The sequence below is a fragment of the Anopheles merus genome, unplaced genomic scaffold (genome assembly GCF_017562075.2).
Source record: "Anopheles merus strain MAF unplaced genomic scaffold, AmerM5.1 LNR4000415, whole genome shotgun sequence".
Taxonomy (NCBI): domain Eukaryota; kingdom Metazoa; phylum Arthropoda; class Insecta; order Diptera; family Culicidae; genus Anopheles; species Anopheles merus.
In genome coordinates, this window is record NW_024427995.1 from 21,429 (window position 1) to 46,468 (window position 25,040).

Sequence of the window (25,040 nt, forward strand, 5' to 3'; positions counted from 1 at the left end):
TGTTTATATATCATGTATCATTCCGAAAGGATTCTTGCGCTGGAGAGGATATGATTCTATTTGAAATGATATAGTTGGCGGTTGGCGTTCGTAGCGCGAGGACGTGTACCGTGTTGGTGTACGCCAGGTCTCTGGGCGCAATTGCAGCGCGGGAATTGTTGGTTCACTCGCAGTGGAAACATTGGCTGGAATACAGTAAGTGTGTGTGTGTGTGTGTGTGTGAAGTGAAGGAGTGAATATCGAGCTAAGCTGATGCGCACATCAAGCATGCCTTGAGTTGGCAGTTGGACGTTGTTGGGAAAGTGTTTTTAATTCCGCTGGAGTACATGAAGTACTCACTACAGGGACGCAGTAATGGTAGGACGTGGATTGCGCGGGGAAGGATTGCTAAGCACCGGCTTAATTTCTCAAACACATACAGTGCGGGATGGCAACAGTGAAAGTGAGTGAGTGACGATGTGTGCATCCTCCACCGCACAAGGACGGTGTCTGTGCTTGGTACCTTCTTTCTGCCTGTCATTTCAACTTCACCATCATCGCCAGCATTAAGCGGCTGGTGCCAGTCGCCGTTAAAAGCGCACGTCGTGCCGGCTCACCCGGCCCGGCCGAGCTACCGAAGCCGTAGTACCAGTGGAGCATTCATCCTTTTTGCTGAAAAGGTACATTATCACTTTGCATTGCCGCCATCGCGCCGCACTGCCGCTGCACAGGACGGATCTGCCACGGCTATCACTCTGATTTTATTATTTCCACCCCGAAAACCCCGTAAACCCTTCCCGCCCCGACGGTCGTGATTGCAGCTTCAGACGACAGTACGGGATCGTACCTATGTATTGGGAGGGAGGACCGTGTTAGAAGGCATGGCTCTGTATCATCATCGCAACTGTTTGTATCTCGTCATACCGCAAGCCTGCCTGTCTGCTCGTCCTTTAAGGGCTCCACCACCGTGCTCCGTCCTTTGCAGGCACACAGCCACACGCACACCTACACACGCATATATGGGCGAGAAAACGAGATTGATACGCATCGTTAAACATGTGCAAAGAGCGGTGACACACATATAGCAGCCGCTCGCAGAAGTGATAAGTATTGTTAATTTTTGGGGATCTGTGGAGAGCTCGCTGAAATGTACCGTCCAGCTTCACGCAAAGCGTTTAAAATTTAGGATGAGCTATTGAAACGGTTATTTTTCCCGTTTAAATTTCCACTTCCTGTGCAGGTATGGAAATAGAATACCCGGTTACGGAAGGTAGCGAAGCACATGATGCGCACTCCTGACACTGTTCAACTCGATGGCACCACTGCCACAGTTACACATACCCCAGTGCTAGTGTGAGGAGGAAATAATTGTCCACCTTTTGTGCCTCCGTTGACCTTTCTCTCACCCCTTTCCGAGTCACAGAAATACACACATATACACACGCAAGCACTCAGGAGGAGGCAAGGAGGAGCAACGCACTGGCTGGTGGTGATGAAGTGTGCAGCGAGCAACGAGTTGAGTCCATGTGTTTGCTCAACAGTTTCTCGAGTGTGTACGCCAGTCCTTCCCCGGAACAGTCCCGGGCCGAGGAGGACCGCTGGGAGCAGTTTGGGGCACGGGAGTCGGGACGGTCGGGATGATACTCGAGCGAGAGATGATGATTTTATTGCTCTTCGGTTTCGTACTTTTGAATAATTATGTGAATTGCAGTACTCGGCACAGCACAACACACTTCTCGGTCCAGCAGAGGTCCACCGGCTCCAAAACTGTAGCCAGCCAGTACATAAGTGGATACATACGGGGTATTATATGAAGGTGGCAAGCGACTAGGAGGACACAACACACACACACACACACACACACACACACACACACACACACACACACACACACACACACACACACACACACACACACACACACACACACACACACACACACACACACACACACACACACACGCACACACACAGTATCTATATCCCGTGCGCTCGTTACAAAATTCAGATCGGATTTGGCTAGTGGCCGGTACAGTATTATCGCAGGCGTCGTCCGATATCACCAACCCGCCAAGTGGTGGGATATCAAGTCCGTTGTCAGTTCATTCGAATCGGTGCAACGGTGCATTGGGCTTTGGGTAGTTCGACGTGAAAGGAAAACTTGCCGCTTCCCCGCGGGAGCGTGGAGTCGGTTGTGAAAGTTGTGTGAAAAGTGAAAGCGATTCCACCCACCACCAGCGGCATTTTCCGGTACCGGTTGGGGAGGCTTTGACTGGGGTTGGGCATACAAAAACTACTTTTATTGCGTTCATCGTATCGCAGCGCCAGTAGGACCGGAAGGTGCAAACGAAAAAAAGGGAACAGCAAAATGTGAAACGCTGTTAATTCTGAGTACGACCGAGCGCGCGTACGTTGGAAGCTGTGACGTGACAAATAAGTGAGTAAGAGATTTAAAAAACACACACACACACTCACAAACGGCACACAACAACAACTAACCCGCGTGGTGCAGCTAGAGAACAGGCGACAGAAAATGGAGAAAAAAGAAGAGGGAAAACATTGCATCCGGAAGCAATTGAATGCAAAACAACCGGCCGCGCGTTGGTCTACACACACACACACACACACTCGGCACGATCCTAGGGGCGGAAAGATTAGCGAGAAGCGAGTGATAAATGGAAAATATGGGACAACAATAACAACGGAACAAGCACACACACACGTACAGACGCACGTCAAATGAATGGATTGTGCAGCGGAGGGAAGAAAAAGAGAGAGAGTACAAATGGTCGGAAAAGCCGGGAAAGGATAATTGGTCTCATTTATATCCTTTTGCCTTCTGCTCGTGCTGCTACCCGACTCCTCGCCTCTGCACGCCTACACGATTTAGCAGTCGCTTCTTTTTGATTCCACCGCTCAGCATGATTTTTTTTCTCCGGTTTTTGTATCTACATTTGTTTTTCATCTCCCGTCATCCTCCTGTTTTTTTATACTTCTTCCTTTTAATTCGCTTTTCCCTCGGTGACATAAAAATGGCAAGCACGACTCGCTGCACATGGTGTACGTGTGCTAGGACGGTGCTACAAAAAAAAGAAAAGGAAACGAATGGGTAAAACGAGAACTCTACAGCACGTGCGGCACTACTGCAGGTGCAACAGTGCAACTGGAGTGTAATAAAGTGATGAGATAATAATGCATACACGAGTTCTTCATTTCACGGTGCAGCGCTGATGAGCACAAAATGATTATGATAATGAAATAGCATAATAGGAGTGGCGGGGCCGCGTGTGCGGAGTGTTTGAGGGACGTCAACCCACTGTACGGAATTGGAATTCTCACCAAGCGTGTGTGTGCAGTAAGTGTCATTGTGCGTATTTTTGCGTGTTTTTTGTCTTCTTCTTTCTACCAGCTATGTGCGTACATGGATCGGAAGCTGGTTAGGGAGAAAAACGAGCCCGTTCGTGGTAAATGCAAGCAGGAAAATGGAAATGAAGTGAATCAGTTGTCATATGCGTATCAGTGCAGTGGGTGTTTTTTATCTCCTTCATCTCGGCGAGTTTAATTTGCCGTAATGTGTACAACGAACGGATGTGAATGGGCGGTTGTGTAGGCCGTTGGAAAGGACTTGTAGTTATTGTGGTGTTTTACAATGCTTTTACACATCAATTAAGGTGAGTCGCACACTTTGGTTAAGTTTTTAATTCAAACAGGTTCGGTTAAGCTTTTAAAGATATAAAACGATGTACGTGTTCTGGGGCGCTAATCTCTACTGATGTTTGGGTAAAGGCAGCAGCAGCTACAAGATCGGTCGCGGTTGGATTCTAATCTTTCTAGTAACAGAAAAAAAACAGCTATTTCAATCAGCTGCGCCAAGCGCGAACTTTTGCAGATCAAAATCAAATGCGTCAATGCTTAGAAGACTTTCATAGCGAAAATAACACACTAACATGTTATTATATTGTTTGGACACGTACACGAACATAATGATGATCAGCCCTTAAAATTCACTGTCAGGGCTTAGAAACTATAGGGTAAATGTACCAATAGTGGTGCAATTTGTGATGGTACAGATGTATTTTAATGGATTTAAAGTGTCAGGAAGGACAATTTCTGAATATTTTAACACATAACAATTGGAATATGTTATATGTTTTATCTTCGTAATCACAACCATTTTTACCATGAAATACATCAAATTTACGAAAAAATACATGTTTTTGTGACTGCTTCGTTGTACCTATAATGGTGGTATGGTTCCTATAGTCGTCGTATTGTGTTCCTATCTTCTTCTTTTTTGGCTCAACAACCGCTGTCGGTCAAGGCCTGCCTGTACCACACTACTTGTGGGTTTGGCTTTCAGTGACTTATTGATCCCCCCATAGCAGGATAGTCAGTCCTACGTATGGCGGCACGGTCCATTTGGGGCTTGAACCCATGACGGGCATGTTGTTAAGTCGTACTAGTTGTTCCTATAGTGGTGATAAACAAAGATGGATCAAAAACGCTGTATAATATCAATGGAACTTAGTTTCGAAGCTGATTTCGTATGATTATTAAGGATTACTGCCATAATATTGGTTTCTCGCGTAATTTGATCGTAAAAAATGTATAAATTTGATCGATGAAACTATTGACTAAAGTACTGCATAACACCTGTCGTCAACCCATACCCAGAAGAGTTTGCTTGATTTGAAGTCGATTTTTCACTAAACCAAATAAGCGAATTTTGGCCTTTGTTTGGTAAATTACTTACAGAAAACTCATTTTTGTTGCTTATTTTAATGAAAACAGTACAACATGTCAAAAATGTCGTCGAAAAAAATCTAAAATTACTTGTTTTTATTGATTTTAGAACTAGGACCACTATAGGAACATGTCTGTTTTGTGTACCTATAATGGCACTATCGTAAATAAACACTTAAAAATACGTAAATATGGTCAAAAGCCAATGAATTTGAATAAAACAATATCATTTGATGCCAATTATGTCCAAAAATTAATAATTGCGTTGTTATGTGGTCATTTAGAACGTTAAAAAAAATATGAGTATCGTTCTGAAATCCTAAGAATTTTGGAAAAATGTTGACACATTTCACAAAATAATGGATTTTTCGGTCACTAAGAAACGGAATGGCCTCATTTCATTTTTAAATCCTTTGTAAAAGGCTAGAGAACATTTCACACTATCGTAGATAACTTAACTACTGTTAATTTATCGTATGAGACGTATTTTAGTGCAATACCACCACTATTGGTACTAACTAGCACCAGGTACGTTTACCCTACTGCAGAACAGTTACACTTCAAATTTTGTGCTTTTTATGATTATAATGCGGATTCGCAAAACTATGCACTAAAAAATACCTTGCATGATTCGATACCGTAAGGTCGATTTAGATCTTGCGTGAAGGTGAACGTGAAATTTTAATAATTATTACAATCAAAAGTTAATATTTTAATTAAATAAAGAATTAATTGCATTTCCTTGTGATTCCTCGCTGCACATTATTTTTTCACTTAGTTATGACTATGCGCTCTGATAATATTGTTTTCATATATCCTCATCAGCACGCAATGTACCCTTTGTCCTGAATTGGCATTGCACAATAACAAGTATATACGGACAGCCTTATAAATGGCGCACGGTTAAGCGGTATCCCCTTGGAAATAGAATAATTAATTTATGTTCTTTAATTGAATCATTATTCTAGGTTCTGGCAATCAAGGACAAAATTCACCTTAAACAATTTTCATGTTGTTCTAATTGCTGCGACCGGCAGCGAGTTAGAATTTTATACATTGATGGTATTGCTTGGTTGCCCATCTAGAACGGGAGACCAATGCAACATCGCAATATTTGCATTGGTATTGGCATATGTTTCAGCGCGTATGAGTGTTTAAATGCGTTCATTTGGCAATTAATGTTGATCGCGTAGCTTAAACTCACAAAAAAGCTCTTTATAATTGTTAAATTGTCAATGTGTTCTAATCGATTGGACAAAAATTCGTGAAACGTTATCAAAATTACATATATTCAGGGGTTGCAATTCGGCCTTTCCAAATGCATTGCTGTTAGCGTTACTACCGTCTAAAGTGCCTTAAAGAAAATAATAAGCCAGTTGCCCTTCATTGAATTCTTATTCTTCTTTTGGCTGAACAACCGTTGTCGGTCAAGGCCTGCCTGTACCACTTGTGGGGTTGGCTTTCAGTGACTTTTGTAAACCAGCTATCGAGTTGTGGTAGCTTAAAAACAATGTACATTTATAAATTCCAAAAAAGGTCTAACTTTGAATAGCAGTGTTATATTGTTCTATTGTTCATACAGCACTGCTATAAATAAACCATGTTATGAAAGAATAGCGATGATTATCTTCTTTTATTTTGCGTAACGTTCTACCTGCACCTGCCGGCCTATACAGGCTTTAGAGACTTATTCCGTACGACGCAGCCGGATAGTCAACCCTTGCTACTGGTGGACGGTCCATATGAGGCGTCAACCCATGAAGGGCACGTTATTAAGTCGTACGAATGGACAACTGTCAACACAACACGACACTGTCCTAGCAATGATTATAAAAAAAAAAAAAACATAAACATAAAAAATTACAGTGACTTGGCAGTTCTTATGCGAAATCAAAGGAATAATGCAAAAATGTATACCTAATGCTTACAAAAAAAACACGGTCTCATACGCTTTGTGTTTCCCCATACAAAAATACCATTCGTATTTGTAACTTTTTGTTGGGCACATTGTTGAAGAACCCTCCATGAGTGCTATGTGTTCATTCATGGCCACTTGAAAGAGAAGCGCGACAAAAACGCAATAGATGAATATTCAATTTCATGCACAGTGATAACATCAGTTGACCATAACCCAGCAACATATTGCTCTCGACGAGTTCCGTCTTTCTACAGCTCCAGCGTAAATGATGCCAAACGTCACAAGACATTCGACAAATACACTGAACACGGTCACATTTCTACTGCCAACGGTACAACTTTTCCGATTTAGATTTATGGCATTTTTTCTGGACCTTTTTTCTGTTGCCGCAAGAGCCGAAAAAACGGACCTTTTTTTCGCAGTGCACAGATCACCGGATGCCAAACGAAACGAGAAACAGTGCTAATCAAATCGGATGTACGATGAGAATGATTGCCTTGTGTGCGACCTGTTGAATGACTAAATGACTTAACTAGTTTGTTAGTATAAAAAGCATTCGAAGCAATCAAGTGGAGATTGTGTTTAAAAAATAGTTTTTTGTTTGTTAAACTTTATAGTCGTACAAACTTTATGTATGACATTTATGAACATTGCGAAAAGATAAACAAATTAAATATAAATTATTAAATCCAAATTTATTACTTGGACAGCACTAACAAATATTAAATTACATCAAAAAGTTAATGGGATTGAGAGAGGGGTTTATTAAAAGTAAAATAGAATCTGCCAATAGTTTGTAACTACAATCTATAACATAGTAAAACATAGGCATCATACATATCATACTAAAATTACCTTATTCATAAGTATTACTAAAAGCTATTATATAATGCTTTCATTCATGGGGTTGTCGGAGTTTGCTGATGTTATCTTAATTTTGATCTTGTCAAATGGTTTAATCGAACGTAGCATCTTTATTGTGCGTGTCATAGTCTTCCTCGGTTGCATAGATCAGTTCAAATGGTCTTCTACTAGGCGTCTCCATCTCTTTTAAATTTCGCATGGATACGCCTGGTCGTTTGTAGAAACATTTCAATCCACGTTTACTTGTATAAACTGAATATAACTTGAAATACAGGAACAAATAATTTAAAAAAGCGGTCCTATCGTACAGTCACAAACTAGCGTAAAATAACAACATGCCCGTGGTGGGCTCAAGCTTCGTGTGGACCGTTCCTCGTGAAAGGGTTAAGTATCAATAAATACTGACTATCTGGTTGCGTGGTACTCAAACCTTTCACGACCAAGGGAAATATTATTCCATCATACAGTACTCGTTATCGGTTGTGCAACTTACATTGAATCGATATTGTATGACAGAATGTCAAATTAATATATGTGTCCAAGGTGTCAAATGAATAATACATAAATCAAGTTATTTTCTCTTACATTTCATTTACAATAGTATTGTGTTGGCAAATTTAGTATTATATACTGTATGGTCTTAAAAACGTTAAAAAATCTCAAAAACCTATAAAGACTGGCATGACCGCGCATGCCATTACGCCAAAAAGAAGAAGGGCGTCTTTTACGACAACCGGTAGTAAAACAAACATTTTAAGTAAGTTAAAAGTAACACAATGGAGTACATCTGTTCCTCAGATACGCGGTTTGTGCGTTCCAGAGGAATTCTCGTAACTCGAATCTTCGCTATGTCGAATTTCACGTTTTGCATCGAAAATACATGTCTTTCTCGGTATTTTTGATTAAATTTAGTTCTTTTATACTATTTTGCTTTATCATTTATTTGATACAATTCGTGCAGAACATTCTGATATTTTTGATTTTTCGGTGGATAATTTTTAGAATCAAGGCAATTTATTCTGCATTGGACAATTCTTGAAGCAAATTTTGATTTGATATGTTAAATTTTGACAACCGCGTATCTCCGAATCCACGTGAGTCGAGAACCGTGTAACTCGGGAACAGACTGTATTGGATTACTGAACTGTTATTTGGTGTCATTATGCTGAACATTAAGAAAATACTGGAAAACATCTTAGGTATTCTTGTGCCTCTTGGCTTTAGTCCAACTGAATCCCTTTGAATCAGGAAAACCTCCAAAATTTCGCGAATCTTTTTTTTATGTGAGTATTTCCTTACGCATAAAAAATTAAGCCGGTCTCATGGTACAGTCGTCAACTCGTAAGACTTAACAACATGCCCGTCATGGGTTCAAGCCCCAAATAGACCGTGCCGCCATACGTATGACTGACTATCCTGCTATGGAGGGGGGGGGGGGGTCATACAAAAGTCACTGAAAGTCAACCCCACAAATGGTAAAGGCCGAACTTGACCGACAACGGTTGTTGAGCCAAAAGAGAAAAAAAAATTCCTCACAAGATTGTCTATTTAAATTGCTACCGCCTCAAAAAGGTTCCTATAGACCCTAATTCGTGTTCCAAAGAATCGGGTAACGTCAACGTTTTGAAGCATCATTTCTCAAATGTAGCGACTAAACTCTAAAAAAAATAAAGCTATTTTTAATAATATGTAACAGTAGCAGTTCTTCTATTAATGCAATGCCATAAAGAGGATTTTGTATTTTTGTATTTTATAGTACGTTTCCAAAATAAGCTATGCATTTCAATAGATAAATGTATGCCAACATACCGTTCCTATATCAGCCTTCTACACCACAGTTATCAAAGGTTTTAACCTTAATTATTCCACAAATACACATTCCTTTAATTATTCCACAAATACTGTTGTCCCTTCCAAAGTTGTGGTGCTTGCTTGGTCCTTTAAATTGATAACGGTGGCGTTTTGAACGCAGGAAGCACTAACGATACATCGACATTCTCATATTTCAAGCTCACTCGACCAAACGACCGGTCCCAGTTGCACCACTGTACTGTGATTAAGTATTAATGAGACGTATAACGATACACATAATGCTATTCTCATAACGGCCACCGACCATCAGTCGTTATTCTTCTTTTCTTTTCGTTTTCATCCCCAACGGAATGTGAGTCCGCGCGGCGACAGTGGCGTTCGCACGAACATTCCATTATTTTTCTCCAGACGGTTGACTGCTGATTGAAGAGGGGTGCGGAATGATTGTGAATGCTCGGTATTATCATTCCACAGCAACACAGCGTCGGTGGTAGTGGTTGCAGCAGTTGTTGATATGCAGTTTGTTGATGTGTGCATGCGTATAAAATCATCGTCGTTAGGAGTAAGCTTGCCGGCTTCAACGAAGCCGCTTCCCACTTGACACGGGTCGCGGCCGTCTCTTGGATGCTTCTTTGTTTGACATCTGCACATCCACTCGAGTCCTTCCATTGACAATCGCTCGAGGCGTTTTTCGAATGCGCTGGATGACGGATGGCAGAGTGTGCAGTGCAAAGGATTCTTGAAGGGAAGTCGAGCTAGAGGAGCGTTCTGCCAACCCCTTTGTGAGTGAGTGTGTGCACGAGGAATACAGAAGCGTCTACACGACATTGCAACATCAAGCTTCGCGTAACTTCTCAAGCAAAAAAAAACGAGTCGACTACTCCCATTCAAAATCTGCATTCAATCCACTCGCAATGGTTTGCAGCAAACTCTACTCGTATCTAACACGACAGCTTGCGGGCTGCTCGGTTGAAAAGTAATCGCCATATGAAGAAGTTCCTCATGAAAAGGGAGACAGTGAAACAAAAGTTTTCCAAGGGCAAGCCTTTAACACATCGTTCTGCCGGTTCGAATGGATGGTGCTGCGGCACGTGAGGGGGAATAAATTTTTGTGAATCAAAAAACCATTTGTACTCCAACTTTTCCCATCGCCATCTCGAAGTTTTCACTCGCAGCCTAACCACAAACACAAACGCTCGCCTCACAAAGGATCCTCTCAGATCCTAGCCGGCTAAAGCCGTCGCTCGGACGTACGGGAGCCGCAGGTATCATATTCGTTCGTTCTTTTCTTTTTTGTGATTGTAGTTTTTGTTTTTATGCACGTTTTATGTTTCCCCAGTTGCATCCCAAAATGCATCCCGTAATGTATGTTTTGCACAGCAGCAGCAAGCCACAACCGTGCCCGTTCTACCCTGGGGGGCTTTTGTGGTTGCGCTACTCGCAAACCAGTCGTGGGACGCTATTGTTTTCTTCGCTCACGCCGTCGCGCGCCGGCCTGATTGCCTACGAGGGCTGCGACACGCCAGTACAGTGCCATTTTACCGTACGCTGTCTTTGACACTCGAATTTCTTGTCCCTTTGCTGTCGCGACCACCGTACCCTCGGTCCACGAGGGTGCACCCGGCGAACGGGGGCATGCCACACTCGCCATGAATTATCAACAGCTAACGCAAGTGGATTGTAACGAAACACCACGGGTGGTAATTTGTCATTTGGTTGATTAAGAACTACGCTCGTGCATCGGTACGCACCGGAATGTACGGGGTGAGGATGAGGATTTTTGCCCCGCGGACAACACGTTAGAATACACACACACACACACACACACACACATACACACTCATACATGGCGTAGCAGCATCGGTTAGCATCGGTGCCGGGTGCCATTTCGAATTTAAACATTCATGATTATCGTAATACATCTCACGAAGGACATGGACCGTGGCACAGCAAGCAAGCTAGCAAGCGCCAGTGCGAAACTTGTTGTGCTGGGTTGAAATGTAGTGGTTGGTGTGGTAGTCGTCGTTGCGACGCAGTCGTAACATTTGCACCACCGTCGTGCGCTGGGCTACGAACGCACACGGGATAGTTATATGTTGTAATAGTATATTTTGTTTTATCGTGACGCTAGATAAGCACCAGCTCAGAACTCACACTAGAAGCGAATGTAGGTGGGGTGGCAAAATATGTTATCAATTTTCCAGATGCGCTTAGTGTGCTAGAATATACGTAACGCAAATATGTTATCATGGCGATGGCGATTAATAATTGGACATGTTTTTGGACATAAGTAAGTTGGCTCAGGCAGGATGAGCTGGTATTGTGGTATACCCGATAAATGCGCGGCTCAACAACGTCCTGATCTGAACGTCAGACCTAGTGCAAGCGAGTGTTTAATCACGAAAATTAAGTTTTGTGATTGAAATAATATGATTTGCCGGTTGACATAAAGTTGATTACGATTGCAAAATTATATTCACATGCAGAGAAGGTTAAATTTAATAGTTGAATAATTTAATAACACAACTAAACATTCATACATCGCTTAGGGTTAACGAGCGCTCCAACTTCATTCACAATAATTTACAACGAGATGATTGTGTTGTTTTTATCTTTATTAGCGTTTGATATTAAACTTCATAATGAGATGAATTTATGTGAGATTATTTTATGTGTGAAATTGCATCAAATATTCAGGCCAATGACATGTTTTAACGTTTTTTAACGTGTTTAACGTTACCGTGATAAAAAATTGGAAGAAAAATACACATGCAAAACACATTAAATAAAACGCTTATTAGTTCTAGTGTTACTTTGACCTCATGGCTACGCAATGCAAATCCTATGTGTTTCTTTATCGGAGGTCTTAATTCAAAGAAACCTGCATTGAAACCGATCTCGACCAAATGCATAGCCCTGGAACTGTTCTCACTATCGGACCCAAACTCTCCTAAAATACATCATAAACCCATAATATCTATAGAATTGATTCAGAACTATTGCTGCCGTCTCTATACAGTCCCTCCATGAGCTGTTGTCAATGTAACTAATCAAAACTAAACTGTCTTTCTAACGAAGTTGAACGCCGTGTTTATACATGTTTTCGTTACCACAGAGTACGCTTAACTTCTTTGTAACTGCTACAACAATTGTGCGGCCAAAACGAAGTATCATTAAAGCCATGAAAAGCATAATCCAATTCCATGAAATGTAAGCAATAAAAGCAAGATGTAATATTCAATTCATCAACCATGGGCTTCGAACATTAAGGTATTTTTAGGAAAGTAAATGCAAACAGTTATTGATGAATTACGTACTGTATCGTGCGCTTTTTTTTCGAATAAAGCACAATTTTCTTCCAACTCCGCGCCTCTCATACGTAGGACTGAGATACAAGAAGTGAATGATAGTAGAACACATTATTGGTACAGGCATACCTAGATTCTAGGTCCTTGAACGACAACGGTTGCTGCGCCAAAGAAGCAAAGTAAACACAGCAAATGATTAAGAGCAAAATTACTAAATAATAAAAACCAAGAATGCTCTTCAATACGGAATTGATACGCAATTTGATTGGTTGCATGAAAAAAGTAAAAAGTCAAAACTAAAGGGCAAATGCACAACTAAACTACTAGTTTTAAACCAGTGCCCGGTGCCGATAATTGTGGGCAAAGGATTAAATAGAATTGTCACCCCTATTTATTAACCCATTCAGTATTTTGCCCGAGTGAGACTCGGGCTGTGCTTTTGTTCGTTTTTCCATGTTTTGATTCAATCGTCGCGTGTGAGAGGGGGATAGAGGTAAAACAATGATAATGACACATTTTCCATCCAAAAATCCATCAATCAAAATGCCAAAACCACTTTCCAGATTGTATAGAGGACAAAGAAGAGACAAGTAGAAATGTATTATAAATAATAATGAGCAATCACGAAACATCATTGAGGAAATATAAGGGGGGAATGCTATCTTTAAAAAAATTGTTTTTTTTTCTTTTCGTCGGATTTTCCGTTTTTCATCATGTATGTATATCACATAAACCTTATGGAAACTGTATTTGCTCTTAATACAAATATACTTGTCAAAGATTCACGGAGGAACGACTGGGTATTGCTTACGCCTAGAAACATTCACGTGTCCAATCTTTTGCTAAGAGTTGTGTTGTGTCCTTCCTAGAACCTAGATCAACCTAGCACAAGTCATGCGGAAACTCGCCACACATTAAGATATTGAAGATTCTGCTATTCGGCAAAGGCAATAAAGTCTTACATTTGCTACCAAAAAAACCTTGAAACATGTCTTGTGATGTTTTGTTCCCAAGAGTAGTATCTCAATTGGGATAAATTCCTACACACTAAACAGGCGTAGTTTTCATTTTCCAAAAATTAAAAAACGAACATTTTCAAATGAATATATTGTATAATTTCAATCACTGTAAAGTAATTGAATATCTCCACTATTACATACTTTTCAAAGACTGAAACCAAACAGTGTCTTCGCCGATGGCAGAATTGCTGGAAACAGCTAATCATATACGCGATAGCAATCAAATCCGTCCGTTTTTGTAACAGGAGTCGCATCTATCGAATAAGCCACCGAATCGCGCTAGATGTACCATAGGCAATGCGCAATGTACAAATGAACATTTAGATAATCTTATCCACCAATTGTCAGCTTCCAATTCTAATGTTCACCGTGTAAAGCACAGGTCTTGTTGAATGGCGTAAGTTTTACTAACAATGATTCATCTTCCAATTTTCAGCAACGCCTAGGAATTATGGAAGTGGCAAGAGCAACACTATCCCGCTTACCCGGTAAGTTACGATTGTTATTGTTTCGCTTTTGCATGCGTACTTAGTGCGCAAGAAAAATGGCCAAAGTACCACCGTTACAATCAACCTACCCAGTTCCCATATCAGACAGAGGTGTATTGTTATTAGGGATAGACAAATTTGTTACGAACAGCAATAAATCCACTAATAAACTAGCGCACAACCTCATAAATCATACCCCGTATCCATTTATCCGCCCGATGGTGCCCCGACGGGCCTGCAGGTTTCGTCCAGTACCTAGCATTGGCGGTACTCATCGAGCAGGCGGGGCAGGCGCTGTCGTCGGAAAATCTTCAGATGCCCAACTTTCTGCACGAGCTTCCGTCGAGCGTACTGTTCAGCAACGACACCGGCAACTCGCAGCTCGTCTGCCAGGCCTACGGTGGTCCGCAAATGATCATCCAATGGATACTGAAGGATGGCAGCCTGGTGAGCAGCGTACCGGGGCTGAGGTAAGTGGAAAACTTTGCAGATCACATATCAAACACGAGATTATCGTCCAAGGTAGGTATGTGGTGCTTGTTTAGAGCACATGACGACGGTGCCCACGACGACGCACGGCGGAGGTTAGGCGCAAAGGTGAAGTTTGTCGGCAAAACTACTTCTTCTGTTCCTGTTCTGCGGCTGTACTGTTTGATACGTGAATTATTAATTAAAGATGAAAGGCGCAACGGAGAAATAAACTAAAGCCCGGCACGTAAGCATACAACCGCGGTTCCTCCCCGCCCTGGGTGATGGCGATGCGCAGCACCTTCAATTTCTTTCTCGACACAGTGCGGTGTGGCGTTTCTTTGGTGTTCTGGTGTTTGGAAAAGTTTAGAAGACAACCAAAGTCACGATTTGCGGTTGCGACCTTTTTCAACTGACGACGCTCCGGCGTTCGCACGCTTCATCCACTGACTCGGCGTATTTTGGTCGTTCGCCCTCCCCCCTGGGAAACCGCAAAGAAACTAACATGTAAACCGAAGTTTATTCGAAAAATCGTCCCGCATCACAAAGCAAACTCACCCACACCTCGAACCCACATTCCACCTTGCACCGTACGCCCGCAACACGCACGAGAAGCGTGCAGGAAATTCCACCGAAACCACTGAAACAGAAGAATATGCCGCATTAATGCCTTGCAAACGCAATCTCGGCAGACGCGCGCGCGGGCGAAAGATGCCATTCTTTATGTTCACTTCACATGATAGTACACTTGATTATGTGCGTGCACCGGGCGAGCAGATATTCGCATGAACCTTGTACGATGCGAAACACGAGGCAACACAGGGGAGTGTATGTATATACGACGCATTATGTACCTGTTCAATCTTCCGTAAAGTTATCAGAGTGTCTTGATGCAATATTTATTGGGATTACGTGCGTGCGTCTGGTAGCAAGGGGTCTACAAGACTACATACGTGGGGTACGGGGTCCGTGCCCAACGGAACACGTCTTCGCCTCATGCAACGCCAGCACATACATGTATGTATGTAGGAGAGAACGCACATGCCCAGGGTATTAGGAAGATCCGGCCGCTAGTGAAGCCATCGGGAATGATAAAGTACTAGGTACTGGTTGAAGCATCTTTGGTAGCATTTCGTGCAGTGCTTTGATTGGCATTCGGTCACAACAAGGTACTGTTACTGTGGAACGGTTGATAAAGTAACCGACGGGTAATGGAGACATAAGGAAGGTTAAGGAAGATTGAAAGTTATAATGTTCAGGTTCAGGAATCAATCAGATCTCTAGTGACGTGCACCACTTCGTGTGGTTTCTGAGAATATGCCGCATTATTAATATCGAACTTGACTAAGGGCTAATTTAATACTTAACTTTATGATGAAATCATTGAACGATGTACAGCTCGTTATTATATGAAGCGTCCATGAAGGGTTGATTTAAAGTCTATAGCACAATTTTTTTCCTTAATGCACAACGGTAGCGAATTACAGTCGGTACCAATTACATATAACAAAGCACAAACAAATCTTTTGTCAGGTTTCCCTAATCGTTGAAAACCTGTAGAGTTACTGTAAAGTCTCCTGAGATGAATTAGTTTCCTAAAAAATCAATTTTACTGTCACAATCTTACAAAACATACTCAATCCCTTGAAGGTTCGATGCTTCACCATAAAAGGAGATGTCAGTCCTTGTCAAACTCTATTAAACAAATAACATCAAAAAGAATGCAATCATTTAAATTGTTCTTGTATCTCATCAATTTCAAGGAGTTGTTTCGTACAAAGAATAAATTACTAGGCGCTTGGCCATGACAGCGATAAAATACCTAATGATTTGTCAACTTTGGCACAAAAGCTTGTCCGTTGTAAAATCTCTTTTCCTATTTTCTCCAGGAATCCAACAGTAAACCAATCGATAACCAAACTACAACAACTACAATAATTATTATTTCAAGTGCTTTCATGCATTTGAATATACAAATGAAAAAAAGACATCTCAAACAATTGAGATGAACAATTTTCAATCGATAATACTTTGATACAATTTGCACTACATTTTCTGCAGAATCGATTTGCGATTTGCTTTTCTGCAAAAGTAAAATTGCATCTCCAAATTGACCTCGATCTTGTATTGTTACATCCGCTTCATTTCGTCGAAAAGCGCTGTAAGGATGATGGGTAGGAAAAAAACTATTCAACAGAATCTATTTTCCAGCGAAAACATGTCCAGCAGCGGTGATACCGTTCGGTTGTTGGCATGTGATGTATCATTCGCCCAAAATTCAACATTGGATCAACGTATGATTGCATTCCGTTCACCTCTCCTTTAGTTCGTTAGTATCTTGACAGCAGGAAGATTTGTATTGTATCAAATTTACATTTGCATGTATCGATATCGGCAATATTGACAATACATGCAAGCCCGTATATAGCTAAAGGATGGCATCCGGGCTTCATCGAAGGATAGAGTCAACATCTTATAACCCGTCGCCTGTGCTCTATCTTACCTTTTGCCGGTTACCGCTATCCACCGCTCACCCAGGCAAGCGTTGCCAAATGGAACGCTCTACTTCCCTCCGTTCGCCGGGCATCTCTTTCGCACGGACGTACACGATACGACTTATCGGTGCAGGATCAGCTACTCCTACTACGTACTGCTCAGCCACGACATCCGGGTACGGGCAGGTAAGTTTCCCGCTCTTCTCAGCTAAGCACGCCCTGACGGCGACACGCAGACGTATGACGACGACGACGACGACGACATTCTTGGACCGGTTCGACATTACCCACGACACTGCTGAGCTGGAACTTTGTTTTCCTTTTCGGTGAATCCTGTTTTTCTTTTACTTCTCCTTTCGCATCGCTCACCAAAACACTCTCACACGTTTGTGGCACGATGCTGCTGCAGTGGTACGGCAACCGTACGAGGTAAAGGTGGAGACCACCGATGTGACGCTCGGCAACACCGCCTTCCTGAAGTGCTTCGTCTCGTCGCACGTGCGGGAATTCGTCCATGTGTCGTCATGGTTCGGCGAGAAGGAAATGCTTCTTCCCGGCCGGTCCGACATCGGTGAGTAGCCTCCAGCAGCAGCACAACCTGTCCAGCCGTACGAACTCGTACCAGTGGGAGAGGCGAGTTGTTGTCACGTTACATTGCGACCCGTACGGCAGACGCCCGAACACAACGGAGTCCGTGTCTCACGCACTCCTTCCTTTTCCCATCACAGGCACTCGGTATGTTGTCACAACGCCCGGCGGAGAGCTGTGCATACGGAACGTCAATGAGGAGGACAGATTGAAGCGGTTCTCATGCGTAACGGTCGACACGCTGACGGGCGAGCGCAAAACAAGCGAAGCCATCCTGCTCACCCTGAAAGGTACGCCTTTTCCATAGAAACTCACCGGAACGTGCGATAGCGTACGATGCAGCTCGGTTGCTCCGAGTGATCGAGTATCGAAAGTTCTAATACAATTACGCCATCGCTCTCTGCCTAAATCAACCTGCCCTCCCCTTCTTTGATCCTCTTTTCTGAACAATACACTACTGGCGCACGCACACACCCACATACACACACACACGCACTTGCACACATACAGATAACATTCCAAACATGGCGCCATCCACTAGCCAGAAGTCAGTGAGCGAGCTCAAGGCCGGCAAGGGAGCCAGTGTGCAGTTACCATGCAATGTCCAGGGAAATCCCGTTCCCAGCTTCTCGTAAGTATTTTCATCCCATTAACTTTGATAGCCCGGCATACAGCCCTTCTTCTTCGCCCTTCATCGTCCCTTTCGGCAAACAGGCGCGAACGCTGTATGTATCGTAGCAAATTTTGTACCACAAGCTCTCGACCACAGTCTCCGGCATCGGTGCGGGAAACGGCCGCCCAACCGTTGGCTCGACCCGTTCCCCGACAGTAAATGGGAAATTTATGTTTTCACCATTCGACCACGAGCGTAGAATGGGGGAAAGAGAGAGAGAAAGAGAGAGAGAGAGAGAGAGAGAGAGAGAGAGAGAGAGAGAGGCAGGGAGTGAAATACAGAGAAAGCAACCGGGGGTGTCAACTGGTCCCTTTTCTCGAGGACCCCTTGGCAGGATTCATAATAAATTCATTTATGATCCATTGATGGATACTGCAATTTTGATACACTTTGATCGTTGCCGTGAGATCTACTCCACCACAGCGTCCTCTCGGTGGTATAAATCGCTCGAGGGCACTGGTTGAAAGCGATTAAAGCATCCCAGATCAATCTCACCCGGCCGTTTGATGTTGCCCGAGGGTTCCCGTGCCGTGGTAGGGCGAATAATCTGCACTTTGCACCTGTATGGGTAACGAAACCGATCCGGGGTACGGTTGGTCCGACAGGCTAATCTTTATAGCTCGTGGGGTGTTATCACTTCGGTGTTTCTTATGCAGTTTTGTGGTTGTTTTAATTTAAAAATTATAATGTTTAAAGTTACATATGCGTTCATTTTTGTATCCTAGGAATGTTCCATTCCTGGGTTGATAGTACATAGTGCATGGCAGTATGAAGCGTTTTATGTAGCCGAAGACAATTTAACTTTTAGACACACATATCACACATAAAAGTAAGTAAAATCTAATGATATTGGAATTGATGCTATCAACTGGAACGGGGACACGGTTCACTCGAGGCTTGAACCCATGATAGACATGTTGGTAAGTCGTACAAAATGACGACTGTACCACGATACCGGCCATAGCTCGTACTTCTTGCTCAGCGAATCTCATTAGAGGAAATTGTCAAGATTAATCGAAGTGTGTGTGTGTGTGAGAGAGAGAGAGAGAAAGAAAGAGAGAGAGAAAGAGAGAGCGCATCTCACAAGGTTTTTCAAGTCAGATTTAAATGTTATCGAACCATGTTCACTAGCTCCAGATTCATTCTGACAGCCAAACGATGTTTTATGAATATTTTCCTTCTTTTTAACATGAGGCTAACATGAGATGGGTAACCATTACTTCCAGCAATTTCCTGTTTTTATCCACTGCAATATATGGAAGAAAAAAAGGTAATAAATTCGTAACAACTTTAAGGAAACTTTAACTAAAACATCGTTTACCTCAAAACAATAAAAAAGAAAAAAAGGTAATAAATTCGTAACAACTTTAGGGCAACTTTAACTAAAACATCGTTTACCTCAAAACAATAAAAAAGATAGAAAAGGTTGATGAACAGTATAATTTTTTTAGTGATATTCAGTATACTATATTTGGTAGGAAAGGCAAGTGCCCTTATTGGTTTCATTTGCTCATATCATGCATACTCTTAAAATTGTTATTATTAGGTAATCATGCTTAAACATCTTCAGCATTAAACATGTTGTAGCCAATTTTCACATAACCTGCTAATGCATCGTAATTGTAGCACACTTGCCACCGTAACTTTAGTTGCATTTTAAAAGCAATGAATGCAAAAACAAGCGTAAAAATGATTGCGTCAATAATATTTCTCATCTGCCATCCAGAGTTTCAAATTAACTAGGGTAGCGCGAGAGTATCTCCGGCATCAACACATTGTATGCAAAATTCCACTCGATTACAGTTGCCAAAATACTAATTTTCATTTGTTAACTTGACAATTTTGAGTGTTGCAGTGGTTTCCACCTTTAATTAGGTGCATTCAATGCAGTTTTTTTTCTTCCACATTCAATTCCCAGTTTTTACGATTTTACATCCATACAGTGTTGAGTTGGGTTGGGGCCGCGCCCACAGTCGAAATTAATTTCAACAGGCGCTCACCTGGCCCGCATCGCCGTGCATCGAGATGAATTAGAAATAAAATTTAATCACGACCGGGCACACCGCAAATTCACTCGGACCTTTGGCGCTAATCCGAAGCGGTCGAAATAATTACCGCACGGCAAACACGCACAATCTATCACCCGCATAGCCTTATCGGGTTAATGCTGTCCGAAGTTCGGCATGCGGGAAATAAACCACTCAAATGTGAACGTTTCTGTAATGCAATCAGGAGCCACTTATAGGAGGGATGGGGAGGATGTACAGGTTTGAAGGACGGTCTGGGAGGAACGGATCGCGGCCATCCAATCCATTAGGATGGGGCATAACATCGAGATGAGATTCGATCGTGAAACACACGAGAGAGAGTCTCCTGGGCTTGGGCAGACTTTCTACCTATATATCGAAGCTTTCTCTCATACTCTCTCTCTCTCTCCTTCTCTCTCTCTCTCTCTATCTCTTTGTTGTCCACACGCGAATGTGTTGGTTACCGCGGGTTCGGCGCGGTATTGTTGTACTATCGCTGCCTTCATCGGTGCTCGATACCGAATTATCAGAGCGTAAACTAATTTAAATCGAATTGATTGAACATTAATTATGCACATGGTTTGATTTATTTGTCTTCTCCCGCCATTTGCCAACCATCGGGATGATGTGACCGATGTCGATGATGTTTCTGTATCCTTTCCCCACGCCCATTCCCACGGTCCTTCGCTGCGGCCGAAAACCGTGTGCACCCTGGGCACGGGATGCCGCTTCCTATAACCTATCATCACGGTTTGCTTTCTGTTGCATCCCGGCGCCCGCACGCTTCACGGTGAAATCGCACCGACCTGCACGTTTGGCCGACTGGTGGAACATTCCTGATCGCGACGCTCTTACGCTCCCCTCGTAGCTGGTTTCGCATCTCGGACACTGGATCGTTATATACCGTGCCGTCCTCGCAGCGGATCGTGCCATCGCAGTCGCTGCTATTCATCCGCAACGTCGACGAACGAGATGCCGGAAGATGGGTAATTATTTACGTATAATAGATTTCACAAACACACATACACACTCATGAGAGCGTACCATGCAAAGGTGATCGGAACTGACCAGAACATAACGATTCATCGAACCGTGGCGTACAAGAATGCACAATCGTGCGGGTGCGCCACAGCCATCGATGCAACGGCCATCGAGAGGTAGAACGCAAACGTAAATGAACGAAAGTGCAAAACAAACGTTGGAAACTGCGACTAATCCACTTCAGTCCAGGGCCTGCTTCTAGTTCAATTATTTTTTTCCCCGCTGCCTCGCTCACTTTTGCATTGTGCATGATGTGTTTGTTTGCGTCGATCCCATCCGTGATATCCGACGGTGGGTCGGTGCATTCACTACCAGCTAATTGTTGTACTTCCATTATCCTGCTCTGCGCTTTCCATGTTCCAACTTTCCGCACTCAACTCCCCATCCCCTTCAGCTTCAGTTTCAGCTAATACAGTGTCCGAATGGTTATCGATACGCTCTTACCGCTTTCCCCCATTCCTTGCTGCTTTTATCCCGTTTATCAGGCGATTTTATAATGAATGTGAACTCACAACAGCACTATCAACTACAGTATTTCCGGTACGCTTGAAATGATTGATAGGACTCGCGAGTTGGTTGGACGTGTGCTGTTGTGTGCGAATCATTTCTGATGAGTGTTTTTATTTAATGTGTTTTCTATTAATTGATATGTCCCCATTCTGAGCAAACTTCCATTCAAACATTTCTGCTATTATAGATGTTACCGTTTTCCAAAGGTGATAAAATGATATTATATAATTGGAATTGTATGTATTTCATTGGAAGAATAGTAAACAAAGTACCAGTTTTTTTAAATGTATTTGAACATGGAATTTGCTGAAAAATAATATGAATTCGCTAGAAACCGTTCAATATTTAATAAGTTAAAAGGTTTTTTTTTTACCTCTGTGAATACACATCTTTTTTGATTGGTAAAAGGCTATTCACAAATAAAGTAACGCTTTTAAAGCGATGGAGATAATTTTTACATTGTTAATGTTAACTGACATTACAGAAGGGCCTTTTTGTTTATTATAATACCCTACTTCTAATGTTTAATAATCAGCAATACATAAACAATTCGGCCAATACTTTCAATAACGCACAATTAGTCTTGCTACGTAAGCTTAAAGCTAAATAAATTTGCTCGCGTCTATCTCATATATTCATTCTCGCTACAATTCGTTCAACATTCGCTAAATAGTTTCGAAACTTCTTCTGCCTTAACACAAATCATAGGTTTTATTTTTTCCCATTACTGGAATAAAGAGTCTCAATAATTTTAAATAACTTTTTTTTAGAATAAAATATAATACAGTAAGTAATAGTATATAGTAATACATAGTAATTATGAAGTTCTCAGGCTATTAGTTTTTAGTCATTATTGTTATGATCTGCTGTAATCGGTCAGCTAAAACGTTATAAACTGTAGAAATAGCTATTATCATTGCAGATATTCTCATCACGAATGAATTCTCATTCAAAAATATAAAGTTCCAAAAACTTAAAAATGGTTAGGTAACAAGAATCAAACAGTTATGTAATTAATAGATCTAACGGACTTCTAATGTTGCATTTTGTATCACAAGGCGAAAACTCCCTGCACTATTACCTATTGTTTGCCTAAGTAGTGTATGTTTGATTTCTTATTTGTTTAAAATTAGTTTATTTAGCCCGTTTACAGAGTTTCGCAGTCGATTCTATGAAGGCATATGCAAAACCATGGCGTATGATATTTGATTTTGGTATATAGTAGTGATGGGCGGGTCGACCCGAACCTATTGGGTCGGAGCCATCCGTAAGCGACCCGGAGTCGTTCGGGTCGACCCGAAAGGAACAAGTAGGTTCAGTGGGTGCAACTACTCCGGTAGGTGCGAGAAAGCATAAGCGACTCTGACCCGTTGGTGCAACGAGTTCGCGTCGGGTCGGGCCACGGTAGGTTCAGTTTGACCCGCGGGTGCAGCGAGTTCGGGTCGACCCGACTGATGAGTAGGTGCGAGAAAGCATAAGCGACTCCGGCCCGTTGGTGCAACGAGTTCGGGTCGGGTCGTGTCAAGGCAGGTTCAATCCGACCCGACCCGACCCGTACTCGCTGCACCAACGGATCGAAGTCGCTTATGCTTTCTCGCACCTACTCATCAGTCGGGTCGACCCGAACTCGCTGCACCCGCGGGTCAAACTGATCCTACCGTGGCCCGACCCGACGCGAACTCGTTGCACCAACGGGTCAGAGTCGCATATACTTTCTCGCACCTACCGGAGTAGTTGCACCCACTGAACCTACTTGTACCTTCCGGGTCGACTCGAACGACTCCGGGTCGCTTACGGATGGCTCCGACCCGATAGGTTCGAGTCGACCCGCCCATCACTAGTGTATACACATCTGCTTTCATATACCCCAATACTCTCCATTTAAATTCTGGAATTTATTGCTTTCCTTATCCCGATAAATAACTTGCCCCTCGAGATGTCACTCACACAATGAAAAGACTGAACTATTCGAATAGCTGATACTTTATTAGAAAAATCTTTGGCCATTGTTAGAAATATTTGCTCGCTGGAAATATGCTTCTTATACAACGATTTTCTCACACATTAAACATTCCATTCACGGTCGGTGCATGGTTTAATGCAATCAGTAGCACAAGAAGCATAGCAACATTGCCCCACCATGTATAACCGGTAACCTAACCAGCAAACGTCCGTTTTCAATTCAACTTCTCACGTGCAGATATGCAAAGCATTCAATCAGTTCGGCGAACAGAAGCTGGAGATCCATCTCACGATCAGCAACGAGCTGGTGGCGCACATACATCCCCAGATCCAGATTATCAACTCGGGCACATTCGCCCTGCTGAACTGCTCCATCTACGGCAGCGAGGTGAACAAAATCGAATGGTTTCACAACGGACAGGAGCTGTTTTCTAACGGTCGCTCGGACGCAGGTACAATACGCGCGCGCCTCCGGTCCTTCCCAACCAAGGACGCGTCGGATCTTCACAAATATGCATCTTCTCGTCTCTTTCTTTACTTTTTACTACTCCCTTTGTTGGGCTATTTTTCTCCCATCGATTGTTTGCCATTTTGTTCCACCTGTCTATCCCGGCACTCCCTCTATGCTTATCATCATTTTGACGTTTTTACTCTTTACCACTTTGCCTCGTCCACCAGCATGAGTCTGCTGTCGGCAAACACACTAAAAATTGATAGGGTAAGCAAGAAGGATCAAGGAATTTATCAGTGCATTGTGTCGAATGCACGCAGCAGCGCTCAGGGCAGCTCGGAATTGAAACTCGGAGGTATGTATTGGTGTGCCGGGCCCTGCGAGCAGGCAAAGTTTTATCGGTCCCTTTTTTGCTCCCGCATCACTCGCTCGCCCATCCCATCCCACAGAAGCCCACCGGAGATAAGCTATGGCTTTGTGGAGCAGAATGTGCGCGCCTCGGCGTACATCTCGCTGAAATGCTCGGCGGCCGGGTCGCCCCCACCGCAGTTTGTCTGGCTGCTCGACTACCAGCCCATCCTCGACGTCTCGTCACTGCACCGTTACACGATGGATCAGTTTCTCGACATCAAACAGTCACGTAACGACGCACCTCAACATCAGCCACGTGCACAGCGACGACGGCGGGCTGTAA

General features: G+C 42.8%; 1 protein-coding gene across 1 annotated transcript; it reads left to right on the forward strand.

Annotated features, from left to right (window-relative positions):
• Positions 1–50: 50 nt before the first annotated feature.
• On the forward strand, positions 51–24,986 carry LOC121602340 (Down syndrome cell adhesion molecule-like protein Dscam2; the record flags this gene model as incomplete). Its single annotated transcript, XM_041931115.1, has 11 exons — positions 51–195; positions 3,389–3,650; positions 14,080–14,131; positions 14,373–14,601; positions 17,138–17,280; positions 17,504–17,665; positions 17,823–17,972; positions 18,193–18,313; positions 21,251–21,368; positions 24,134–24,321; positions 24,796–24,986. Coding segments are annotated over exons 3-11 (1,339 nt in total), but the record flags the coding sequence as incomplete, so codon positions are not given.
• Positions 24,987–25,040: the final 54 nt, after the last annotated feature.